This window comes from Macaca thibetana, chromosome X (genome assembly GCF_024542745.1).
Source record: "Macaca thibetana thibetana isolate TM-01 chromosome X, ASM2454274v1, whole genome shotgun sequence".
Classification (NCBI taxonomy): domain Eukaryota; kingdom Metazoa; phylum Chordata; class Mammalia; order Primates; family Cercopithecidae; genus Macaca; species Macaca thibetana.
The window spans coordinates 119,994,789-120,016,295 of record NC_065598.1 but is presented as its reverse complement, the minus strand read 5'-3'; the positions used below and the strand labels follow the sequence as shown (position 1 = coordinate 120,016,295).

At 36.8% G+C, this 21,507-nt stretch overlaps 1 protein-coding gene across 2 annotated transcripts in view; it reads left to right on the top strand.

The window, feature by feature from the left end:
• LOC126946392 (teneurin-1-like) overlaps nt 1-19,193 on the top strand; it is a 316,366-nt gene extending 297,173 nt beyond the window's left edge. For both annotated transcript variants that reach the window (XM_050776616.1, XM_050776615.1), the window contains 2 exons: nt 15,985-16,245; nt 17,885-19,193. In XM_050776616.1, the coding sequence (XP_050632573.1) occupies nt 15,985-16,245; nt 17,885-18,033 (410 nt within the window). In that variant the 3' untranslated portion in view covers nt 18,034-19,193. The remainder of the gene's footprint in view (nt 1-15,984; nt 16,246-17,884) is intronic.
• The last annotated feature ends 2,314 nt before the right edge of the window (nt 19,194-21,507 follow it).

Genomic DNA, 21,507 nt, shown 5'->3' with positions numbered 1-21,507 from the left:
GTGATTCTGATACTGAATTTTGACTGAGCACAGTTATTACAAATTTATTCCCACTAGAATATGAGTTCCATGATGGCAGGGATTTTTGCCTGTTTTGTTCATTGCTTTATCTCTGATACCTGGAACAATGTTTGCTGTGTTAGGTGGTTAATAAATATTTTCTATTTAAATGAATTTTCTTACATTTTGGATTAAAACTCACAGCTAGTGAATTTCCAGGCTGCTTTGTAGACATATGCAAAAAAAATGTAAACTCAGTTATTTGTGTTCAGATTAATGATTCTGGAGCCCTAGCATACAGGAATAGTAAGCAGCATAAGATATAATCTAAGACAAACAAGGCCTAATTCCTTAATATGGTATATAAGGCCCTTTACAAACTGGCTCCATCCTACTTTACTGGTTCTTCTACCTCTACACGTATAGTACAGATGCAGAAAATTATTTGCTGTTCTTTAATTTCATTATTCCTTTGCACTTGTCTTTGCCTTTGAACACACACTTCTCTGTGCTAGAAACGCTCTTACCCACTTTTTAACCTACCAGAGGTGCATTCATCCTTTAAGATGAAACTCAAAGTATCACTTCTCTGGAGCCTGTCTCAGTCGTCCAGGCAGAGTGAGTCCTTCACTTTGCTTGGACTCCACAGCCTTTTATGTATAGATCTATCATGGCACTTACTTCCCTGCTTGTCCTGTCATCATTTCCATGTCTGCAATAGATTGTCAGCCCTTCGAGGGAAGAGGACGTATCTTTTTCCTTCTCTCTAATCTGCCTGGATCCTACCACAGTGTCTATCACACCGTAGGTGCTCCATAAGTGCTTATTGAATAGCATATGGACCGAGGGCATGAAAACTAAGGGTTGAAGTGCTCTATTAAAAATTATAGGCCAAGTGCAGTAGCTTATGCGTGTAATCCCAGCACTTTGGGAGGCGGAGGCAGGAAGATCACCTGAGCTCAGGAGTTTGGCAACAGCCTGGGCAACATAGTAAGGCCTCATCTCTATAAAAAATTTAAAAATTAGCCGGATGTGGTGGCACACACCTGTAGTCCCAGCTACTTGGGAGACTGAGGCAGAAGGATGGCTTAAGCCCAGGAGGTCAAAGCTGCAGTGAGCTGTGATTGCATCACTGCACTCCAAACTTGTGTAACAGAGCAAGACCCTGTGTCAAAAAAAAAAAAAAAAAAAAAAAAAAAAAAGTTATAATGTATAATTTGGCGTTAGTCAGGGAAGAGAAAGTATACCAAACCTAGTTTAACTTTGTCAGATTTGCTAACACAGTGCTGTGCTATTAGGCAACTGGCCACAAAACAAGAACATTTGAACAAGAAAGGTGGAAAAAAGAAATGGAGCTAGAATTCTGGAAAAGGAAGTGACAATGGCCAAAGTAATTGATGCTGAATATGGGGAAGGAGAGGGTGACAGACAGTGGATGGACAAAAGGAACAGATCTACCTTAAATTGTGCCTAGGAAAAATCTTGGAACCAGTGAACTATGTCAAAAGTGAAGATTCAGTGAAGCATGTGTTTTGTCAATACACTATCAAATCACTATTTGACTCTTTGTGCTTTTTCCCCCCAAGATGATGATTTGGGGACCAAATGGAGTCAACTGTTCCAGGTGTCTTGTAGACTCATATTACATCTATCCTGTATATCATTAATGTCCTTGGGCAATCCTCATAGATTGTTTTACCTGCATATCCTTCCAAAATGTGTAAAAGGAACATGCATTCATGTATATAGATTGTCCATTGTTTTTTAAATGCCTGAAACATTAATTTGATTGTTCAGGTTAAGTGTTTAGGGCAATGATAATAAGGATTTGGATAATGTAAGTTTCCAACTCGAAAGCACTAATGTTATTGTTGCTGTTTACGTTTGCTTTGTAGCTTTGAGAGGTTTTGGAAAATGCATTTTGCAGGAATTGCCTGCAGTGTTAGCACTAAATGATAGTGTGGAGGTAAAGAGAAGCATGCGTTTATCTAATTCCATACCTTCTTGATAAATTTAAAATAAAGAAAAATGTTCCTAAACATTTTATCAGAAACTGTAGAATATTTTCAACTCAAAGCCTTTCTCTGTATACTGTGATACGTGTAAAACTCTGAATGTAGATCACAGATTTAGGCTTTGTCTATTTAGCATGAGATGATAATACTACCTTGTAAACAGGAACTGCCCCCAAAATTTGAACTGATTGCTTCCTCTAGCTGGGTGATAACATGCTGAAGTAATACCCCAACACACATTTCCCAGTGAATATTATTCCTCTCATCTTTGTTAATGTTGTTAAATAATTTCAAAACTCTCCTCAAGGCAGCTGCTCTGTGCTAGGGAGCTAAACACGAGAGAGGCCAATGTTTTCTTTTATTTGTCCGCCTGCAGACACAGATGTTGTTTGTGTTGTCTGGAAGCACAGAATATGCTCTAAAATATCATTGTTGTTTTCAATGAGTCAAAGTGACAAGTTGCGGGTAAAGTGAATCCATAAGAATTAGTACAGAGTGGAATAATACTTCAAAAGGAGGTACAAAAATGCGTTAAATTCATATAGAACAATAAGCTATTAATAATATATGCATAGTTTAAGGGTCTCTTTTTATATTGTCAGTGACAAAAGAAATGCCCATTGTCTCCTGGCTGCTATATCCCTCAAAGTATTTTGGCGGCTGGCTGTGGAAATCCAGATGGAGACAGCAGTGAACTGAATGAAACCTGGGAGGCAAGAAGCAGGAAGTTCTAGCATCCGCCACATGCACATTGCACAAATGAGAACTAAGCTGTGAATTTGAATGTGCTGCTTATAAGTTCATACGCTGCATGAGGTCATTAGGATGGTGTTAAAATGGTTCCAAGTTAGCACTGCCACTTGGTATCTGTGTGGCTTTGTATAATTTATTTAATCTCTCATTGAATCTCGGTTGCTTTATTTGAAAAACAGGACTAATAAGCCAGGCACAGTGGCTCACGCCTGTAATCCCAGCACTTTGGGAGGCTGAGGCAGGAGGATCACCTGAGGTCAGGAGTTCGAGACCAGGCTGGCCAATGTGGCGAAACCCCGTCTCTACTAAAAGTACAAAAATTAGCCAAGCATGGTGGTGGGTACCTGTAATCTCAGCTACTCAGGAGCCTGAGGCAGGAGACTCACTTGAATCTGGGAGGCGGAGGTTTCAGTGAGCCAAGATCGCACCACTGCACTCCAGCTCGGGCAAAAAGAGTGAGACTCCATCCTCCATCTCAAAAAAAAAATATATATATATATATATATAAAATAACAACCTTTCTCTCAGGGCTACTCTGAGGATTAAATGAAATAATATATGTGTCAGAGTTTGATACATAGAAAATGCTAAATTCATGGAGGTCAAGCTACCAAGGAACATGCAGTTTTACATATTAAAAAAGACGAAGAACAAAGTAAATCCAAACATTAATTTAGCATCTTCTTTTTTAAAAAAATTTACTTTAAGTTCAGGGAACACGCACACATATGTTTATTGCAACACTGTGTACAATAGGAAAGACTTGGAACCAACCCAAATGCCCATCAGTGATAGACTGGATAAAGAACATGTGGTATATATACATCATGGAATACTATGCAACCATGAAAAAGGATGAGTTCCTGTCCTTTGCAGGGACATGGATGAGGCTGGAAACCATCATCCTCGGCAAACTAACACAGGAACAGAGAACCAAACACTGCGTGTTCTCACTCATAAGTGGGAATTGACCAATGAGAACACATGGACACAGGGAGGGGAACATCACACACCAGGGCCTGTCAGGAGGTAAAGGGCAAGAGGAGGGAGAGCATTAGGACCTAATACCTAATGTATGTGGGGGTTAAAACCTAGATGACGGGTTGATAGGTGCAGCAAACCACCATGGCACATGCATACCTATGTAACAAATCTGCACATTCAGCACATGAACTTAAAGTAAAATAAAACTAAAAAAAGATGCTAAATTCATGTTTGGATTTACTTTCTTCTTTTTTTGATATGTAAAACTGCATGTTTTTTGGTAGCTTGACCTCCATCCATTTGTGCCCCAGAACTGGGGAATGCATGCTTTAAAATCAGAACTACCTACTTCAAGTGGGTAAATTAAAAATCTTATACTTAGTCAATTGCAAGTGAATTTTCTGGTAACTGAGATAAGTTAGTTTTACAACTTCCACAGCTAATGAAGAATGGCCTTTCTTTCTAAATAAAGGTTTGTAATGATAGGACTGTAATGTAAATACCGCTCTCAAAAATAATTGTATTGGTTCAGATCTACTATACTTCAGAATGAGGTTGACTGACCCTGATTACAAGAGTATATGACTACTATGTTAGTATTTGTATGTAATAACCCATTCTGCCATTGACTATATATACTATATATACTATGCCACTAAAGAGTCTTTGTAGAAATTAATGGCAAACAAAGGTTACATTACCAACCTCCTATTGTTGAGAAGTAGATTTTGAGGATTTTTTAAATAGTAGGGCTTCATTTGCACTGAGTTAACCATATCCTCTCATCTAGTTCTTGGAAACAAATGACATGCATTCAACCAGAATGAATAGCCAGGATTATGAGAGAAATCTGTGGCTATGGGACAAAACAAAGGCAACTAGACTGTTAAGGTAGAAATGGCAAATGTGTCACCGATATCATTGACTCTACCTAATCTGTCATGCTACTTTATCATTGAGCCCAGATTGGCCCATGAATCTTTCCTGCCGGATTAGGATTAAACCTCATTTGCTGGTCATGTTTGCTTTAGTCTGTAACAATCTAGGCATTCAGGATTTCGGTACCCAGAATTTAAGCCCCTCTGATTCCACTGGAGTAAAATCAAAATGGCAGACGAGTTGAGAGAAATTGATCTGTCCATTTCCCTCATTGATGGCAGTGTGTGAACACAGATTGGTTTTTCTGTTTTATCAACCTTGCTGCTTTGTTTCATTGCCCCCAGTGTTCTACTTGGACATTTAAATTAGACAAGCAAAAAATATTCTTGTCTTCCCCCTGTATTTTCTAGAAACATCTTTATTGAAGTAAAATTGACATACAATAAACTATATATACAGTATGTGAGTTGGTAAATTTTACATATGTATACATCCATGAAAACATCACCACAATCATCACGGTGAACCTACCTACCACCCCTAAAAGTTTCCTTTCACTGCTTTATAAGCCTATACCCTCCACTCCCCACACACCCCAGTCCAGGCAACCACTGATCTGCTTTCCCTCACTATATATTAGTTTGCATTTTCTGGATACTTACATACCTGGAAGCACACAGTATGTAGACTTTTTGTTTGGCCTCTTTAACTCAGCATAATTATTTTGATATTTGTTTATGTCATTATATTATTTATATTAATAATTCATTCCTTTTTATGTCTCAGTAGTATTCCATTGTATGGATGTACCAGAGTTTGCACTCGTTTGCCTATTGATGTTCTTTATTTCCAGCTTTTGGCTCTTACAAATAAAGCTACTATGAGTACTTGTGTACAAATCTTTGTAAGGACATATGATTTTATTTATCTTTGGTAAATATTGAGGGTTGGAATAGTTAGATCATATGGAAAGTGTACATATAACTTTATAAAACATGAAGACATCTAGGGCCAACATTGCTCTGTACCCACCTTAATAGCAAGACCCAAAAGGATAAAAATGTTGCCAAGTAATTTAACCACACACTAGAACAAAGCTATATATACACATGTATACAGACAGTCCCCAACTTACAATGGTTCAACTGATAATGATTCAACTTAAAATTTTTTGACTTTATGATGGTTTAAAAGCAATACACATTCAGTAGAAAAAATACTTTGAGTACCCATATAACCATTCTCTTTTTCATTTTCAGTATAGCATTCTATAAATTACATGAGATAGTCAACACTTTATTATAAAGATAGCCTTTGTGTTAGATGCTTTTGCTCATCTGTAAGCTAATGTAAGTGTTCTGAGCACATTTAAGGCAGGCTAGTCTAAGCTATGATGTTCAGTGGATTAGGTATATTAAAGGCATTTTTCACTTACAATATTTTCAGGTTACAATGAGTTTATCAGAATGTTACCCCATTGTAAGTCGAGGAGCATCTATCTATGAATTCAAAACCTGTTTTGAGTATTCTATTCAATGCCCATGAATTATGAGGTTTTCCACTGTGGGTGTTGGAAACAGCGACTATTTCCAGCCCTGTTTCAGATTCAGAAGTTGTTTCTTTTATTCCTTTCAGATGGCTCTTCATTCTCAGATGGTTTTCTTGCATGCATGTACTGTCCAGAGTGCAGGTGAATATGCAGTGGGGGGACACTCTGAAGATCTATGGAATTCTCTTTCTGTGCAGTTCTCTCCTCTCTGGTACTCTGTACTGGAAACTCTAGCTATCTCGGCCTTCCCGCACTACCAGCTTAGTCTTCTCAACTCAGAGAGACTACCAGGCTCTACCTATGATCCCCCTCCTTGTCCTGCGGCCTGGAAATTCTTACAGGGTTTACCTAATTTGTTTCTCATATTTCAGGGATTGTTGTCCTTCATTATCTGTTGCCCAATGCCTGAAAACTGTTGTTTCATACATTTTGTGTGGCTTTCATTGTTGTCATTTAAGGCAGGAGAATAAATTTGGTTCCTGTCACTCCATCTTGTTTGGAAGTGGAAGTCTTCTCCAGAATTTAATGTTTTCCTCTGAATGGAATTCAAATGTGCAAGTTCCTGATGAGTGTCCAAAAAGTTATTTTCTTAATCTTTCCCAACTTGGAAATTTTATTTATTTATTTATTTATTTATTTATTTATTTATTTATTAGTGATGAGGTCTCATGCTGTCACCTAGGCTAGAGTACAGTGGTGCAATCATAGATCACTGCAACCTCAAACTCAGGGGCTCAAGTGATGCTCCCAGTCTCTCAAGTAGCTGGGACTACAGGCACATGCCACCACACCTGACTAATTGTTTTCAATTGAGACAGAGTCTCACTTTGTTGCTCAGTCTGGTTTCAAACTCCTGGGCTCAAGCAATCCTCCCACCTTGGCTTCCCAAAGTGGTGGGATTATAGTCAAGAGTCACCCACATCCAGCCAGAATTTCTTTTTTCTATCCCTGACTTATTTTTTCAGTAACATTCTCTGAGTTCCTGAAAACAGGCTGTCAGAAGGGCTACATACCCACTCCAGGGCATTCTACAAACTTACTGAGATGATAAATTCTATCTGGGATATGGCATGAAACTAGTTGATGAGAATGACAAAAGAAGTTTCTATTCAAGCCAGCTTAAAGATGGTCTTTTACCAAGGTTTTGTGACTAGTTTCAGTAAAATTTCCCCAGTTCTACACCCTAGAGTACATTTCTGAAGAATTTTAACAGGCAATTATTTCCCAATATATTATGCCAAAAAGTATAGTGAAGAAAGCTTCCCTTGTGTGACTATTTCAGTCAAAAGATGATACTGAGTACTTGTTCTCCATTAGTCTAATATTATAAATTGTATTTTCATGAATTCACAGCCAGTGGGCTGCTGTCTTTCTCTTCTTGCCAAATTTGTGGAACATCTGTTATTTGAAACAGACAGCTAATTTACCAAAGTAGCAATTTTTCAATTTGCATTGGTAGGCATTGTTTTATGTTAAGCTAAACCACCTCGAATGTGTCAGAATTGGGTTCAAGTTGTTAACCCTTTCAAGAGTGGTTCCATGTTAACTATTAATTTTTAAACTTTGGTATTTAGGGTCACTCTTTGCCTAGAATTATTCTAAGGTCTGAGAGGATGGCAATACAACCTTAGAATGTAATTTATTCTGTAGCTGATGATGGACGCTGACTCTGTTGTACCATTCTATCTTGGCATCTTTACTCATTCATCACAAAGTAAATGCTTACAGAGAAGTGTAGAATGTTACAGAAATAATATTGCTTGCCTCTGTGAGTATGTGTGTGAAGCACTTGCAAGTGTTTTTAATGGTTATTTAACAGTAGTTCATTGATCTCACTTCTCTAGATAGAATTGTGCAGCAGATTAATGTAGTTTAAAATGTCAGACACACACAGACGCACACACACACGCACACACACACACCCCCCTTGACCGAAAAGCTGCACATGCTTAGTGAACATAATGGAAATACACAAGAATACCTGGAAGACCACAATGGGCAATAAGAATTCAGGTTCCAGTGAGTTATGAACAGCCAGAAAATTGGGCCAACACATGTAAGAAATGAGAAATTTTTAGGGCCGTTGAGCACCATGCATTTTCAGTGTTCAGTAGCCCTGAAAATTTCTCATTTAGGCCAGGAAGTCTCTGTCTCATTCAAAATGTTGAAATAAAGGGAACATGCACAGGTTCTCATTGATCTAAATTTCTGTTGAAGTTTGGGACCTCCCACCATCTTTTCTAGTCCCTGATTCTTTTTCCAGACTCTTATTACAAAGACTGTAGAGCAAGCATCCAATTTTTGTCATTGTAGTGGTAACTGCTGAGTTAGCTTCAAAACAAATGCTCCCATCTTATGTGAATACAGTCTAAATGGAGCCGTTCACTAAGGTAAAAATTAGTTTAAGGAAATAGTTAGCATTTGCTTATTCCCACATCAAATTTTCTTCCTCTTCCTACATTGCTGAAGGATATTTTAATCTCTCTCTAAATATAATTGGAGTTTGTTTTGATTTCTTCCAGGTTTCTACCTCGTCTTCTTTTCTTTTGAGTTTCTGCTACAATTCTGTGTCCTCTGATTTGAGCCATTTTTACAGATTTCCAATTCATTGTACTTCCGAGAGCATCCTTTTTTGATATTAACATAGCCTTTTAACTGCATTCTGGGATGTCTCCAGTTAGCCAATATTGGTCACAAAGCATGAATGTTTCTACTTCAGGCTTTTAACTCTGCCCAGATTTGTTGCCGTGCTTTTCAGTATACTGACAGATGGAGAAATCTTGAAAATTAAATAAGGCATAATTAGTAGGTCCTGAGTGCCGAGATAATGGGTGCATTTGGAACTGTCAAGGGGAGATTAGGCTCCAGGAAGCTTAGTTATTTTATTTAAGTCCTCTTATAACCACAGGCTCCAGTCTTGCACATGGGAGCGTTCCATCTCTCACTCCTGTGCCCCAGAAAAAGCTGATGAGCCCTCAGCAGAAAAATAAAAGTCAGGTTTGGACAATGTGCCTTTATTACCTTGTTATCATTAGGGGCTTAAAAAGGCTCTGTGTGGAACTTCCCAAAGGACATGACAAGGTCCTGTTAACTCAGTCTGCTCGCTGCCTAGTATAGCGCTGTACATTTGATAAAACATTTTCATGAAGAAAGAAGGAAATTAAATTGAACTAATTTTCTAAGACTAAGAGAAATCAGAGGAGACTATTTTGTTTTGATTTCTTTACTTGAATTGAGTGGGTGTTCAGTGAAGCTGTGTTTAAGTAAACTTACTTGAACTGATTTGGTTGACAATTTGATACCGTTTTCTTTTTAAAGCCCTCAAACTGAGAAATATAAAATGGTACCCAGTAGTAAAAATTATTTGCCTCTTATCTGGTGTTACTTACTTCTTTGTCTCTGTATTTCTTGCTTAAGATTGTAATAATCCATTGCATTTTTCCCTGGAACCAGCAATGAATTATTAGTGGGTCAGTAATATTTTTTAATTGTGTGAATTTTATTCATTATGTTTCCAATAGCCGTGTTGTAAATGGATAATTTTATATTTGATGAGTAACGATTTACTCAGTTGCTTTTTACATTTTAAGTTGTAGATTCTCTATTTCTCTATCAATAATCTTGCAATTCATAGTAGATACATAGGCTGTATCAATACTTTAATATGGCAAGAATTATAATTATGGCACAAGATCTTATTTAACTAAATATGTACTATATCCTTCACAAAGAAGTATAAATGGCACCTTGATTCATAAAACTACTAACTCTTTTCCCATTTGAACACATTGACCATTGCATATGTTGGATAACAGGTTCGGGTTATAATTATGGAATTTTAGAACAAGGCATTTACCTAGAGATTTATTTCTAGTTGGATCCATACATCTTACAAATGAGAAAACTGTGGTCCCAAAAATGTTAAGTGACTTATCCAAAAACCAAATGGATGATTAATAACACTTGCTTCTGCATGTAATCTATAAGCATTGTTATGAGTCACAGTAATTAAACTAATAATTCTATCCCCTCCCCCCTCCTTTATTTTGGAAATGGACTATATTCTTTACAAGTTGTATCCCAAATTTCTTAGGTTATGGTTAAAATTAATCACACTTCTTGGCTTCCAATTACTTATTTGGAGCATAATGCCTTAAAGCTCACTTTTTTTGTTGTTGTTCTGATTTTTTTTTTAATTTGTTATACTTTAAGTTCTAGGGTACATGTGCACAACGTGCAGGTTTGTTACATATATATACATGTGCCATGTTGGTGTGCTGCACCCATTAACTCATCATTTGCATTAGGTATAGAATTTTAAGAAAAATAGTCTTGAGCTTATCAGAAACACAGAAATTGGCCGGGTATAGTGGCTCACACCTGCAATGCTTGAGTCCAGGAGTTCAAGACCAGCCTGGGCAACACTGGGGGAAGCTCTTCTCTACAAATAATTTTAAAATTAGCTGTGTGTGGTGGTACACATCTGTAGTCCCAGCTACTCAAGAGGCTGAGGCAGGAGGAGGATCACCTGAACCTGGGAGGTCGAAGCTGCAGTGAGCCAAGATAATGCCAATGGACTCCAGCCTGGGTGACAGAGTGAAACCCTTTCTCAAACAAAACAAAACAAAGCAAAGAAATGGCATTTCTAGAAAAACGTTGATACAGATAGCTATAACTTTCCTTCTCAAGTTTTGATAAGTGGCTTCTTTAGGCTGAACACCTGATGATCAACTCCTAGATTCAGAAAGTACAGTCATTTTTTTTCAGCACTTCATAGCATTTTTTAAAAAATTATTAATTTGTTAGCATTAGTAGATGCCCAAGGTGGCCCTATGTGCCGGAACTCTACTCAATCTCATGATCTTCAACCGTAAATGTTTCCCTAGCTGCTGAAAGCTTAGCAGTGATGAGTTTCATCCTTAGTTTCCCTCCTAAATTTGACTTTCAACTCTTATGTGTCTAGGACAAAAGTACACCCTAGAAGATCACTGAGAAATCATGCATCATTCGGGCGTGGTGGCTCACGCCTGTAATCCCAGCACTTTGGGAGGCCGAGGCAGACAGATCACCTGAGGTCAGGAGTTCGAGACCAGCCTGGCCAACATGGCGAAACCCCGTCTTTACTAAAAATACAAAAATTAGCTGGGCATGGTGGCAGGTGGCTGTAATCCCAACTACTTGGGAGGCTGAGGCAGGAGAATCGCTTGAGCCTGGGAGGTGGAGGTTGTAGTGAGCCGAAATCACACCATTGTGCTCCAGCCTGAACAACAAGAGCAAAACTCCATCTAAAAAAAAGAAAAAGAAAAAGAAAAGAAAAAATAAATCATTCATCAGTTAGTTTTAATGGCCTCTTGGTTTAGATATAAGCAAGATGACATTTTGACTATGTTTTTGTTCATGTTACATTTACTTTATTCCACTAGAGAGAAAAGAGCAAGACCTCCTTCTAGCTGTTAGACTTTCAGCTCCACCTGTGAAAATTGATTCACAAGTCTCCTTGTTGTTTTAATATCTGGTGGTGTACAATCAACTAAAAATCTTTGTAGGGGTATATATATACTTAAGGTGTGCAATATGATAAACTTTTGCATGTATGCACCTGTGAAACTATCACCACAATCAAAATAATGGACATTTAGATCACCCCAAAGTTTTTTTGTGTCCTTTGTTATCCATCTCTCCCTCCACCCTTTTCCCCAGGCAACCACTTATTGTCTTTATGTCACAGTAGATTAGTCTGAATTTTCTAGAATTTTATATAAATGGAAGCATGCCATATGTAGATTTTTGTCTGTCTTCTTTGACTTAGCAGAGTCATTTTGAAGTCCATAACACTGTTTTGCATCGATAGTTCATCCCTTTTTAGGACTGAGTAATATTCCATTGTGTATGTATACCACAGGTGTATTATCCATTCATGTGTTTGTAGACACTTGGGACATTTGTACTTTTTAGCTATTTTCGAATAAAGCTGGTATGAACAACTTTGTACAGTTTTGGACAGAAGTTTTCATTTCTTTGTGATAAATGTCCAAGAGTCCAATTCCTCTTTGGTAAGTATGGCTTTAACTTTTCAGAAAACTGCCACACTTTTTTCTTAAGTGGTTGCACAGTTTTACTTTCTCACCACCAGTATATGAGAACTGTAATTGCTCCACATTCTTTCTCAACACTTCTTGTGGGCAGAATTGTTTTAGCCATAGTAGTGGGTATGTAGTGGTATCTCATTGTGGCTTTAGTTTGCATTTTCCTGGTAACAGTGATGTTGAGCATCTTTTCATTTGCTTTTTGGCCACCTCTATTTTTTGTTGTGAAGTGTCTCTTGAAACTTTTTGCCCGCTTAAAAAATTGAATTTCAACCATTGTGGAAAGTAGTATGGCAATACCTCAAAGAGCTAAAAGCAGAACTACCATTCAACCCAGCAATCCCATTACTGGTTATATACTCAGAGGAATATAAATCATTCTACCATAAAGATGTATGCACTCAGATGTTCATTGCAGCACTATTCATAATAGCAAAGACGTGGAATCAACCTAAATGCTCATCAATGACAGATTGGATAAAGAAATGTGGTACAGGCTAGGTGCGGTGGCTCACACCTGTAATCCCAGAGTTTTGAAGGGCCAAGGCAGGAAGATCACTTGAGTCCAGGAGTTCGAGACCAACCTGGGCAACATGAAGAAACCCCATCTCTATAAAAAATATGAAAAATTAGCCAGGTATGATGGCAGTGCCTGTAGTCCCAGCTACTCAGGAGGCAGAGGTGGGAGAATCACCTGAGCCTGGAAGTCAGGGCTACAGTGAGCCCTGATCACACTGCTGAACTTTATCTTCTCTAGAGAATATGTAGTACTTTAGGTAACAAGGTTATATGTACAAGGCTAGAACAACTACTTATGGTGCATTATAAGTGCTTTATAGATAATGCATATTTTGGGAATTTTGAGCACCACCAAGATGTTTGTGTATTTAAGAAAATGTTTTACAATGGTGACATTGATTTCAATAAAAGGAAATGAGGCATTTCAATAAACATCGGTTACTATAAGTGAAACTTTTTCTCGTTCTTTCTTTTTTTTAATGCTTTACCACTTAAAAAAGAAGAGCAACTGATAGCTAATTTGGATTGTTACTTTTTCTAATTATAGATTGACAAGAAAGTGTACTTTTATCTGACTGTACTTAATTAGAGAATTTATGAGTTAGTGTTTGTAGTCAAAGCAGGATATAGTTCCAATAGAAAATAAATTGTTTATCCTATGCAATTTTTGATCAGATTACACAGCATTTTCTTAGAAAGGAACAAATCCATGTTATAATTTCCTTTTGAATGGGAAAAGAATCTCTTTAATTAAAAAGAATCTGCTTACATCTGTCAGTGGTTTTAAAAAACTTTATCTCGTGTTTTATTAATCTGGAATGACAAATTGGACCTGCATTTATTTTTATTTGCTCATCCTTTTCCAACAAATGCCATGACTCAGATGCTCATATTAAAATCTTTGGAAAGCCACATCTCATATGCCATTGTATGAGTGAAACTAAATGCAAGTCTGTGCTCTTGGAAGTAAATTTTCTAATTAGTTCCCTGAATTCATGGAAAATAAATGGAGACACTTCACAGCAATTCAGAGCAAAAACTTCCTTTCTTGTGTCTTTAAACAGAATTAGAGATGATGCAGCAAAATCTGTGGTAATGCCATTAATAAACTTGCACCCTCACTACTACCCATTCCCTGGCTCCCATCCACTTCAAACAAATCTCTAGGGCAGTCGATTTCAAAGTACGATCCCTAGACCAACAGCATGGGTCTCACCAAGGAAGTCATTCGAAATGCAAATTATCTGGCCCTACTCCACACCTGCTGAATCAGAAACTTAAATTGGAAGGCATGGATGGGAGTGGGGTGCAGCAATCTATGTTTTAACAAGCCTTCTAGGTGATTCTGAAGCAGACAAGTTTGAGAGCCACTGTTCTAGGGGAGTGAAGTAAAATTCATTTCTTGCAGCTTCAAGCTGAAAGGTTTATTACCAGGTTGCTGTAGCAACAACTGCACAGTAGGATTGGATAATGAAACATTGTGAAATTAAGAGGCATGAATATTAGCTGATCCCAATATTCTAGATTGCTGAAATTTATATTGGGCAAAATTGATTTTTACTTTTAGCCTTATGGCAAGAAGCATGGTTTCATAACATTTTATGTTTGACAAGTGGAAACCACAACTATTTTTTGAATACTACTCCTTTGGAATTTAGCCAAGTTTTTGTAGAAAAAGGGAATTACTCTTTAAGACATTCATCATGGAAATCAAAAGGTAGCATACTCAGCAGTGACTTATAACCCTGAAAGAGTTAGTTTTTAATTGAATATTTCTAATACATTGTAGTAGCTTTATTTGCCTACTATATGTTTCACAAAGCACAGTGCTATTCACCTAGTGGTATTAAATAAACAATAAGAATTTTTTGTTAAACCCCTATTTGGTAATTATATGCCACAAAAATAGTTATTTTAAAAATATATTCATATTCTGCTTGCTTTCCTCTAGTGTGTGGTCTAAAATCCAGTACTTTCTGTATTCAAAGAATTAAATTCATGTTAGAGTTTGCATTTTATTGATATGTGCTAAGGATTAGATGCACTCAGTTAAGTTCCTTCCCAGCCAAATGACATATCCTGTCTCTGATGTCAGTCTGAGAAAATCCTGTATGGTGCACTACATCTCTGGATTACCTTATCTAAGTATTACATGGACATTTCAGATGATATCTTGGCATGTGGTCATTTTTCATTAACTTATTAGGAATTGTTAAAGCATCTTTTCCCCTTTTTGACACCTTGCTATAATTGAATGTAAAATTGACAATAAGACTGAATACTTGATATTCATGCAGTAAGTTGAGGGGGCATCGTTGGTGTATAGCAGAAACCATGCCTAGATGGGTGTTTTAGGAAAAAGGGCTGTGTTGCTATCCGATGTGAGCTATGAAAAAATAATACCTATCCTCTGGCGTTTATTTTCCTCAACTATAAAAAGAAGGAATTTGTTGCATCATCTTTAAGGTTCTGAAAATTTTATAATTCTAAGATCTAGGGGGAAAGCAGAGGAAATCCAATCCACGAACCACTGCCAAGGTACAATATATGACTAAAAATTTTTAAGTATTTGTTGAAAAAAAAAAATTAAACAGAATAATTAGCATAAAGTCAGCCTTGAAATCCTTTAAAATCAATGGAAAATAATGATATTAGGTACTGATGATTTAGAGTTTAAATTAACATGTTTTAGGAAAAATACTTTAGAAAAGTGCATTCGAACTTAATGCTTTTTTCTCAGAGTTTTCACATTGAATTATTTATTCTTAAATCCAATGTGTATGGAATACTTAGAAAAGCAAATAATTTTAATATTTTAAGCATAGGTACGCTCTGCAGATCATATATATTCTTCCTTGAAAAGAAATATCTTTTAAAGGACACCTCTCTACACTTTATACTCCTCTGCACTCACTTATTTCATTACATTTTGTGAAACCTAAAATTGTAGCTATAAAGCTATTTTGGGCACGCTTTTTCCAGAACCTTGTAAGAATCAACAGGAGCATAATTTTAAGCTACAGAAGTGCAAAATAAGCACAGAGTCCTAGCTACCATAAATAAAAGGCCAGAATTCTAACTTTGCAAAAACACATAATTACTACCAATGGGGGAGAGGGGAATGAGGACAAAAAGTAGAATTTTCTGGGGGATTTCTTCATACTTCTAAACGTTTTCTCTGAACTTTGTTTCTTCTCAGAGATGGAATTCTGTGAAACCTCTCACACTCTGTGCTCTGGCTACCAAACAGACATGCACAGCGTTTCTCGGCGTGATTACCAGCTCGAGATGGGATCTGATGTGGACACAGAGACAGAAGGTGCTGCCTCACCTGACCATGCACTAAGAATGTGGATAAGGGGCATGAAATCAGAGCATAGCTCCTGTTTGTCCAGCCGGGCCAACTCTGCATTATCCTTGACTGACACTGACCATGAAAGGAAGTCTGATGGGGAAAATGGTAATAAACTACTTGAATTGTTTAAGTGAAACACAGAAAAAATGCAATTTTTAGCCTTTGCTTTGTTCTCCTTCCCTATATCTGCCCTTCTTTCATTTAATATGCAGAATGGAAATACAAGTTAGCAGGGACTCATGGGCAAGGCACGTACCTAAGTATCTGGCAAATAGATATTTATTTATAATAACAGACAAAATACTTTACATTTTTCGGTGAGCCCCCAAGGGAAATAATCTCATGTAATCAGTAATATTGTGCATGTTTTGTTTATTACTCACCTTTTATTTTCATCTTTATTTTCCATGGCAATACTAGTAGAATTTATTATAGAATGTCCAAATTTCATGTATTTGGGCTTTATATCAATAAATGAACAGTGAGATGAACAATTGTATAGCAAGCATATTCTGTATGTGCTTACTATTTGGATTCAGATTAACCTGTTGAATGTACAAACTCAAATTAACCAGGTTGGACTGAAATGATTTAAAAAACCAGAAGGTGAATGAACATCATCCATTTGCTTGACAATAAGGACTAGCAGCAGCATTGTGTTGTAAGCATATATGATTTTCTTGCAACTTTTATAAAAGGAAAATTTTGTCTTTTTGATTTGTTGGAAAGGGGTTAATTTATTTTATTTTTGTTCTTTTGCTCCTACCAGAGAACAAAATAGTTTCATAAAAAGCACATTACTGCTTATTAAACACATTCATCTAGTCTCTCCATCATTCTGTTTGTGTACATTTTATAGGTCCTCATTACCATGACCACAAGGCTTAGTCTGTTAGCAGTGGTAATTAGTACTTTTTCAGGTGGCAGAGAGATAGCCAGCTGCCCTGTACCTGCAGTTTTTTTTCTATTTTGTCCTCTTCTTCCTTCTTTAACCCAAACGTGACACTGGCCATATAATCAGGAATTAGAAGTTGCCTACTAATTAGAATATCACTTCCTAAATAATAGACCATAACACTTTATGGTATCATCAAGTATCCTTGGGGTCTTAATATTTTTTATATTACTTTCATATATGTATGTGTTCATGTATGCATTGTTGACTTTGGCCAAGAGTATAGGAAGTAACATATGGAAATGAGAAGGGAACATACTTGACATATGTAGCACATTCATGGAAGTGAAAGGCATTAGGATAGAAGTTAGGAGACATTTGATTGGTCACTACAGTTTTCTGGGTTTCATCTTTCAATTGGGAAAAACAATGATCAAAATTATATGAAATGGGATGGTAGGTGATCTCTTATATTGGCAAGACATCTTGTTCTACCTCATCTCACTCTGGACATATTCACTGGGTTGAAACATTGAAATGAAAGGAAGAAGTTTCCCCACTGGGCTCTACTATTCTTTTACCTCTGCAAGTCCCTTGGTATGAGGTGTCTTTTGGGGTGATGAAAATATTCTAGACTTAGATAGATGTGATGGTTGTGCAACTCTGCAGAAATACTAAAAACCACTGAACTGTATGCTTTAAAAGGATGAATATTACATATGTGAATTATATTGCAATAAAGCTGGGTTTTTTTTTTGAAGCACCACTAGATGAAGGGTAAGGGTTGAAGTTTGAGGAATTGCAGATGACTTGGACAAGGCTTAACTAGTAAAATGTTTACTGTTACAGGTTTCAAATTATCTCCTGTTTGTTGTGACATGGAGGCTCAAGCTGGGTCTACTCAAGGCAAGTGTTTTCAAATATTTGATCACCAATTATTTTTACTTCACCCCATCTCTGGCACCCTACCCCCACAAAATGGAACCCTGCTCCTCTGACAAACAACATACAAGCCTGCTCAATGAACCTGTCGGAGAATACAGTGGCAGCTTATTTGTTTGTTTTCTTCTTGAAAATTTCATTTGTAAATGTTGGTGGTGAAGAGGAGGTCAAGGGGGAGCTAGGGAGAAGGATAAAACAGGATTCCAGGTAGGATGAGAAAACATTTCTTTAACCTGGGAGGAGAGACTGAAATCAGGATGGGTTGGATTTGGCCTTATGACTTTCTACATATATACCATGTTTGGCATGGCTCTAATAATTAACTCAGTATAGTTTAGGGATTGTCATAACTTTCAGATGTTGCCTAGCAGTTGGCCTTGGTCTCTTCCTCCAGGTGTTCATGCTTGGCTTTAGCATCACACTTTATCCATGTCATCAATCATAAATAACACCTTCAAATGAAAAAAAAATGTTGTTCATCCTCTTCTGTAAACCTATATTTACACTGTGTCATTCCTTAGTAAGGGGGCATTGGTGTTTTGTTCTTTTTTTTTTTACTTTTGCCTTCATTGTATTCATTGGGTTTTGCCCCTTTGGAGAGGGATACTACTGAAAGTAACATTTATAAATGGTTTTCACAACCCGGTCTGTGCTGGGGGCCTTTCTCTAACACCTTGTAGTAGGGTCCACACATCCCACCACAGGGCAATGACTCAAAAATGAGATGAAACTAGTATATAAAGATTTAGAACAGTGTTTTTAACATGTAGGAACAATATGAATGTTCACTATTATTACTGGATTAGCATTTCAAAATTTCCAAACACACTTTTCATATCTTTATGCCATTTCATCTTCATGACCATTCTGTGAAACAAATTCTGTTATCTCCATTTTAGATATGAGGAAGTGTTAAAACAACAAGTCAGAAACAATCTAGCTGAATTTCACTGGATTATTTCCCAAGTATGCTTCGTTTTCTCCCTTGGATCATGTGTGTATGCAATATGTAAACTTGAACAACTTTTCCTGCTCAGTTCTCTATGTCTTACTTTGAGTCCTACTAATATTTTCAATAAGGAGTATATAATTTGGGTTCTTATCACCTATGGTAAGATTTTTATCAATGTGGATTCCACAGATTTTAATTGATGACAACCATGCCTGGCCTGCCTTCAGCATTTCCATAGATCCTTGAGGAGTTGGTTTGAGTTAAGATAAGAATGTAAATGACTTTTCCAAAAGTATGTTAATTTTGAGGAAACAAGTTATTTCCAATGAATGATCTTGACGTTTGTGTGGAAATGTTGCTATTTATTTCCTATTGATTTCATCCATTCATGAAAGCATGCTAATCAAGGCATCTATTTTATTAATTTGAGTTGATGTATGTTATATTTGAAAAAGTAAATCTTTAGAATATTTGTTATGTATATGTTTTCCTACCTCAGACTCCATACCATCCCATCCCTGTGGCTCAATTAATGTCAATGACATTTTGTTTTGTTTCTGTCTTCCTATACTTTCTGAATTTTAGATTATTGATGAGACAATGGGCATGATATCATGGATCGGCTTAGGAACATTTGAGCCTCACTGCTGTGAATGTTAGATAAAAGTTAAGATGGAGGAAATTGAGGAAATTGTTAATTTAGGTGAATTGTCCAACTGAGAAATATTCTGAGAAGTAATTTCAAAGATGCTTACTATTCTATTCATCCTAGGAGAATATGACTTTGGTTTTCTACTTACATTTCCAAAATCATGTCTATAAGGACTTGTTTCTTTTATTTCATTAATTGGCCAAGCCTTTCAGAATTTTTTTTCTCATTTCCTTAACTCTATTTGGTTGCCCTTAATTGAATTTATGTCTCTGACATTTTATAACTCATGAAGAATTATAAGAAATAACCCTTAATTTCAGCACTAAAATATTTGAACTTAAAGGCCTGAAGTACTGGAAAGGAAACCATCAGGTGACAGAAGGGGATCTGGAGGCTTTCACAGGGATCAGAGCACTAATGCATTATGTTTCCATTCTCTCAAATTTGTCCTAAGTAAACCCTTCATCATCTGTTGATGCTGAATTGTCTATTAAGAAAGATGCACATTCACTCAAGTTAGCTTCATTCTGGGACCTGTGAACAGTCAATACCTAGGTGATACTTTGATATCAACCATCATGCTTTATTCTACATCATTTTTATTCCCATTTCACCTTACTAACAGCATTACTACTCATCATAGGCTAATACTAGAGTTGTGTATTTTATATCCTAACAATGGTTGTTAATAAGCACTAGACTGGAAGCTACTTGATGAAATGGTCTAATTTATTCACTTTTGTAGCTTCAATACTTAGCAAGGGGACCTAGAGCACAGTAGGCACTAAATAAATGAAAAATATGTATTGTTCTAAGGGTAAAATATATTTTTTGTCGATCTTGTCTTGTGTGACTCTCATAAGGATAGAAGTGCTATAGTGTGTCAGACCTCTGGTCATCTAACACACAACTCTATCTCTGATAGGTGATCTAATGGTAATTTAATTTTTTTATCTTTAGTTATGGATACATAATAGGTGTACATATTTATGGGTACATGTGATTTTTTTGTTTTGTTTTGTTTTGACAGAGTCTCCCTCTGTAGCCAGGCTGGAGTGCAGTGGTGCAATCTCGGCTCACTGCAACCTCCGCCTCCTAGGTTCAAGTGATTCTCCTGTCTCAGCCTCCCAAGTAACTGGGGCTACAGGTGCGCACCACCACACCCAGCTAACTTCTGTATTTTTAGTAGAGATAGGGTTTCACCATGTTGGCCAGGATGGTCTCAATCTCTTGACCTCGTGATCCGCCTGCCTCGGCCTCCCAAAGTGCTGGGCTTACAGTATGTGATGTTTTGATACAGGCATACAATGTGTAATCAGGGTAATTAGGGTACCATCACCTCAAGCATTTATCATTTCTTTGTTAGGAACATTCCAATTCCAATATTTTAATTATTTTAAAATACATGATAAGTTAACATTGACTACAGTCACCCTGTTGTGCTATCAAATACTAGATCTTATTCATTCTATCTAACTATATTTTTGCACCTATTAACCATGCCTACCTTTTCCCCCATTTCCCTCTACCCTTTTTAGCCCCTGGTAACCATTCTTCTATTCTCTGTCTCCATAAGTACAATTGTTTTGATTTTTAGTTCCCACAAATCAGTAAGAAGATGATGTTTGTCTTTCTGTGCCTGACTTGTTTCACTTGACCTAATATCCTCTAATTCCATTCATGTTGCAAATGACAAGATTTCATTCTTTTAATGGCTGAATAATATTATATTATATATATGTACTACATTGTCTTTATCCATTCATCTGTTGATGGTTGACATTTAGGTTGCTTCCATGTCTTGGCTATTGTAAATAGTGCTATGATATATTTCCTTCCTTTTGTATATATACATAGCAGTGGGATTGCTAGAGCATATGGTAGTTCTATTTTTAGTTTTTTTAGGGTGCCTCCATACTGCTCTTC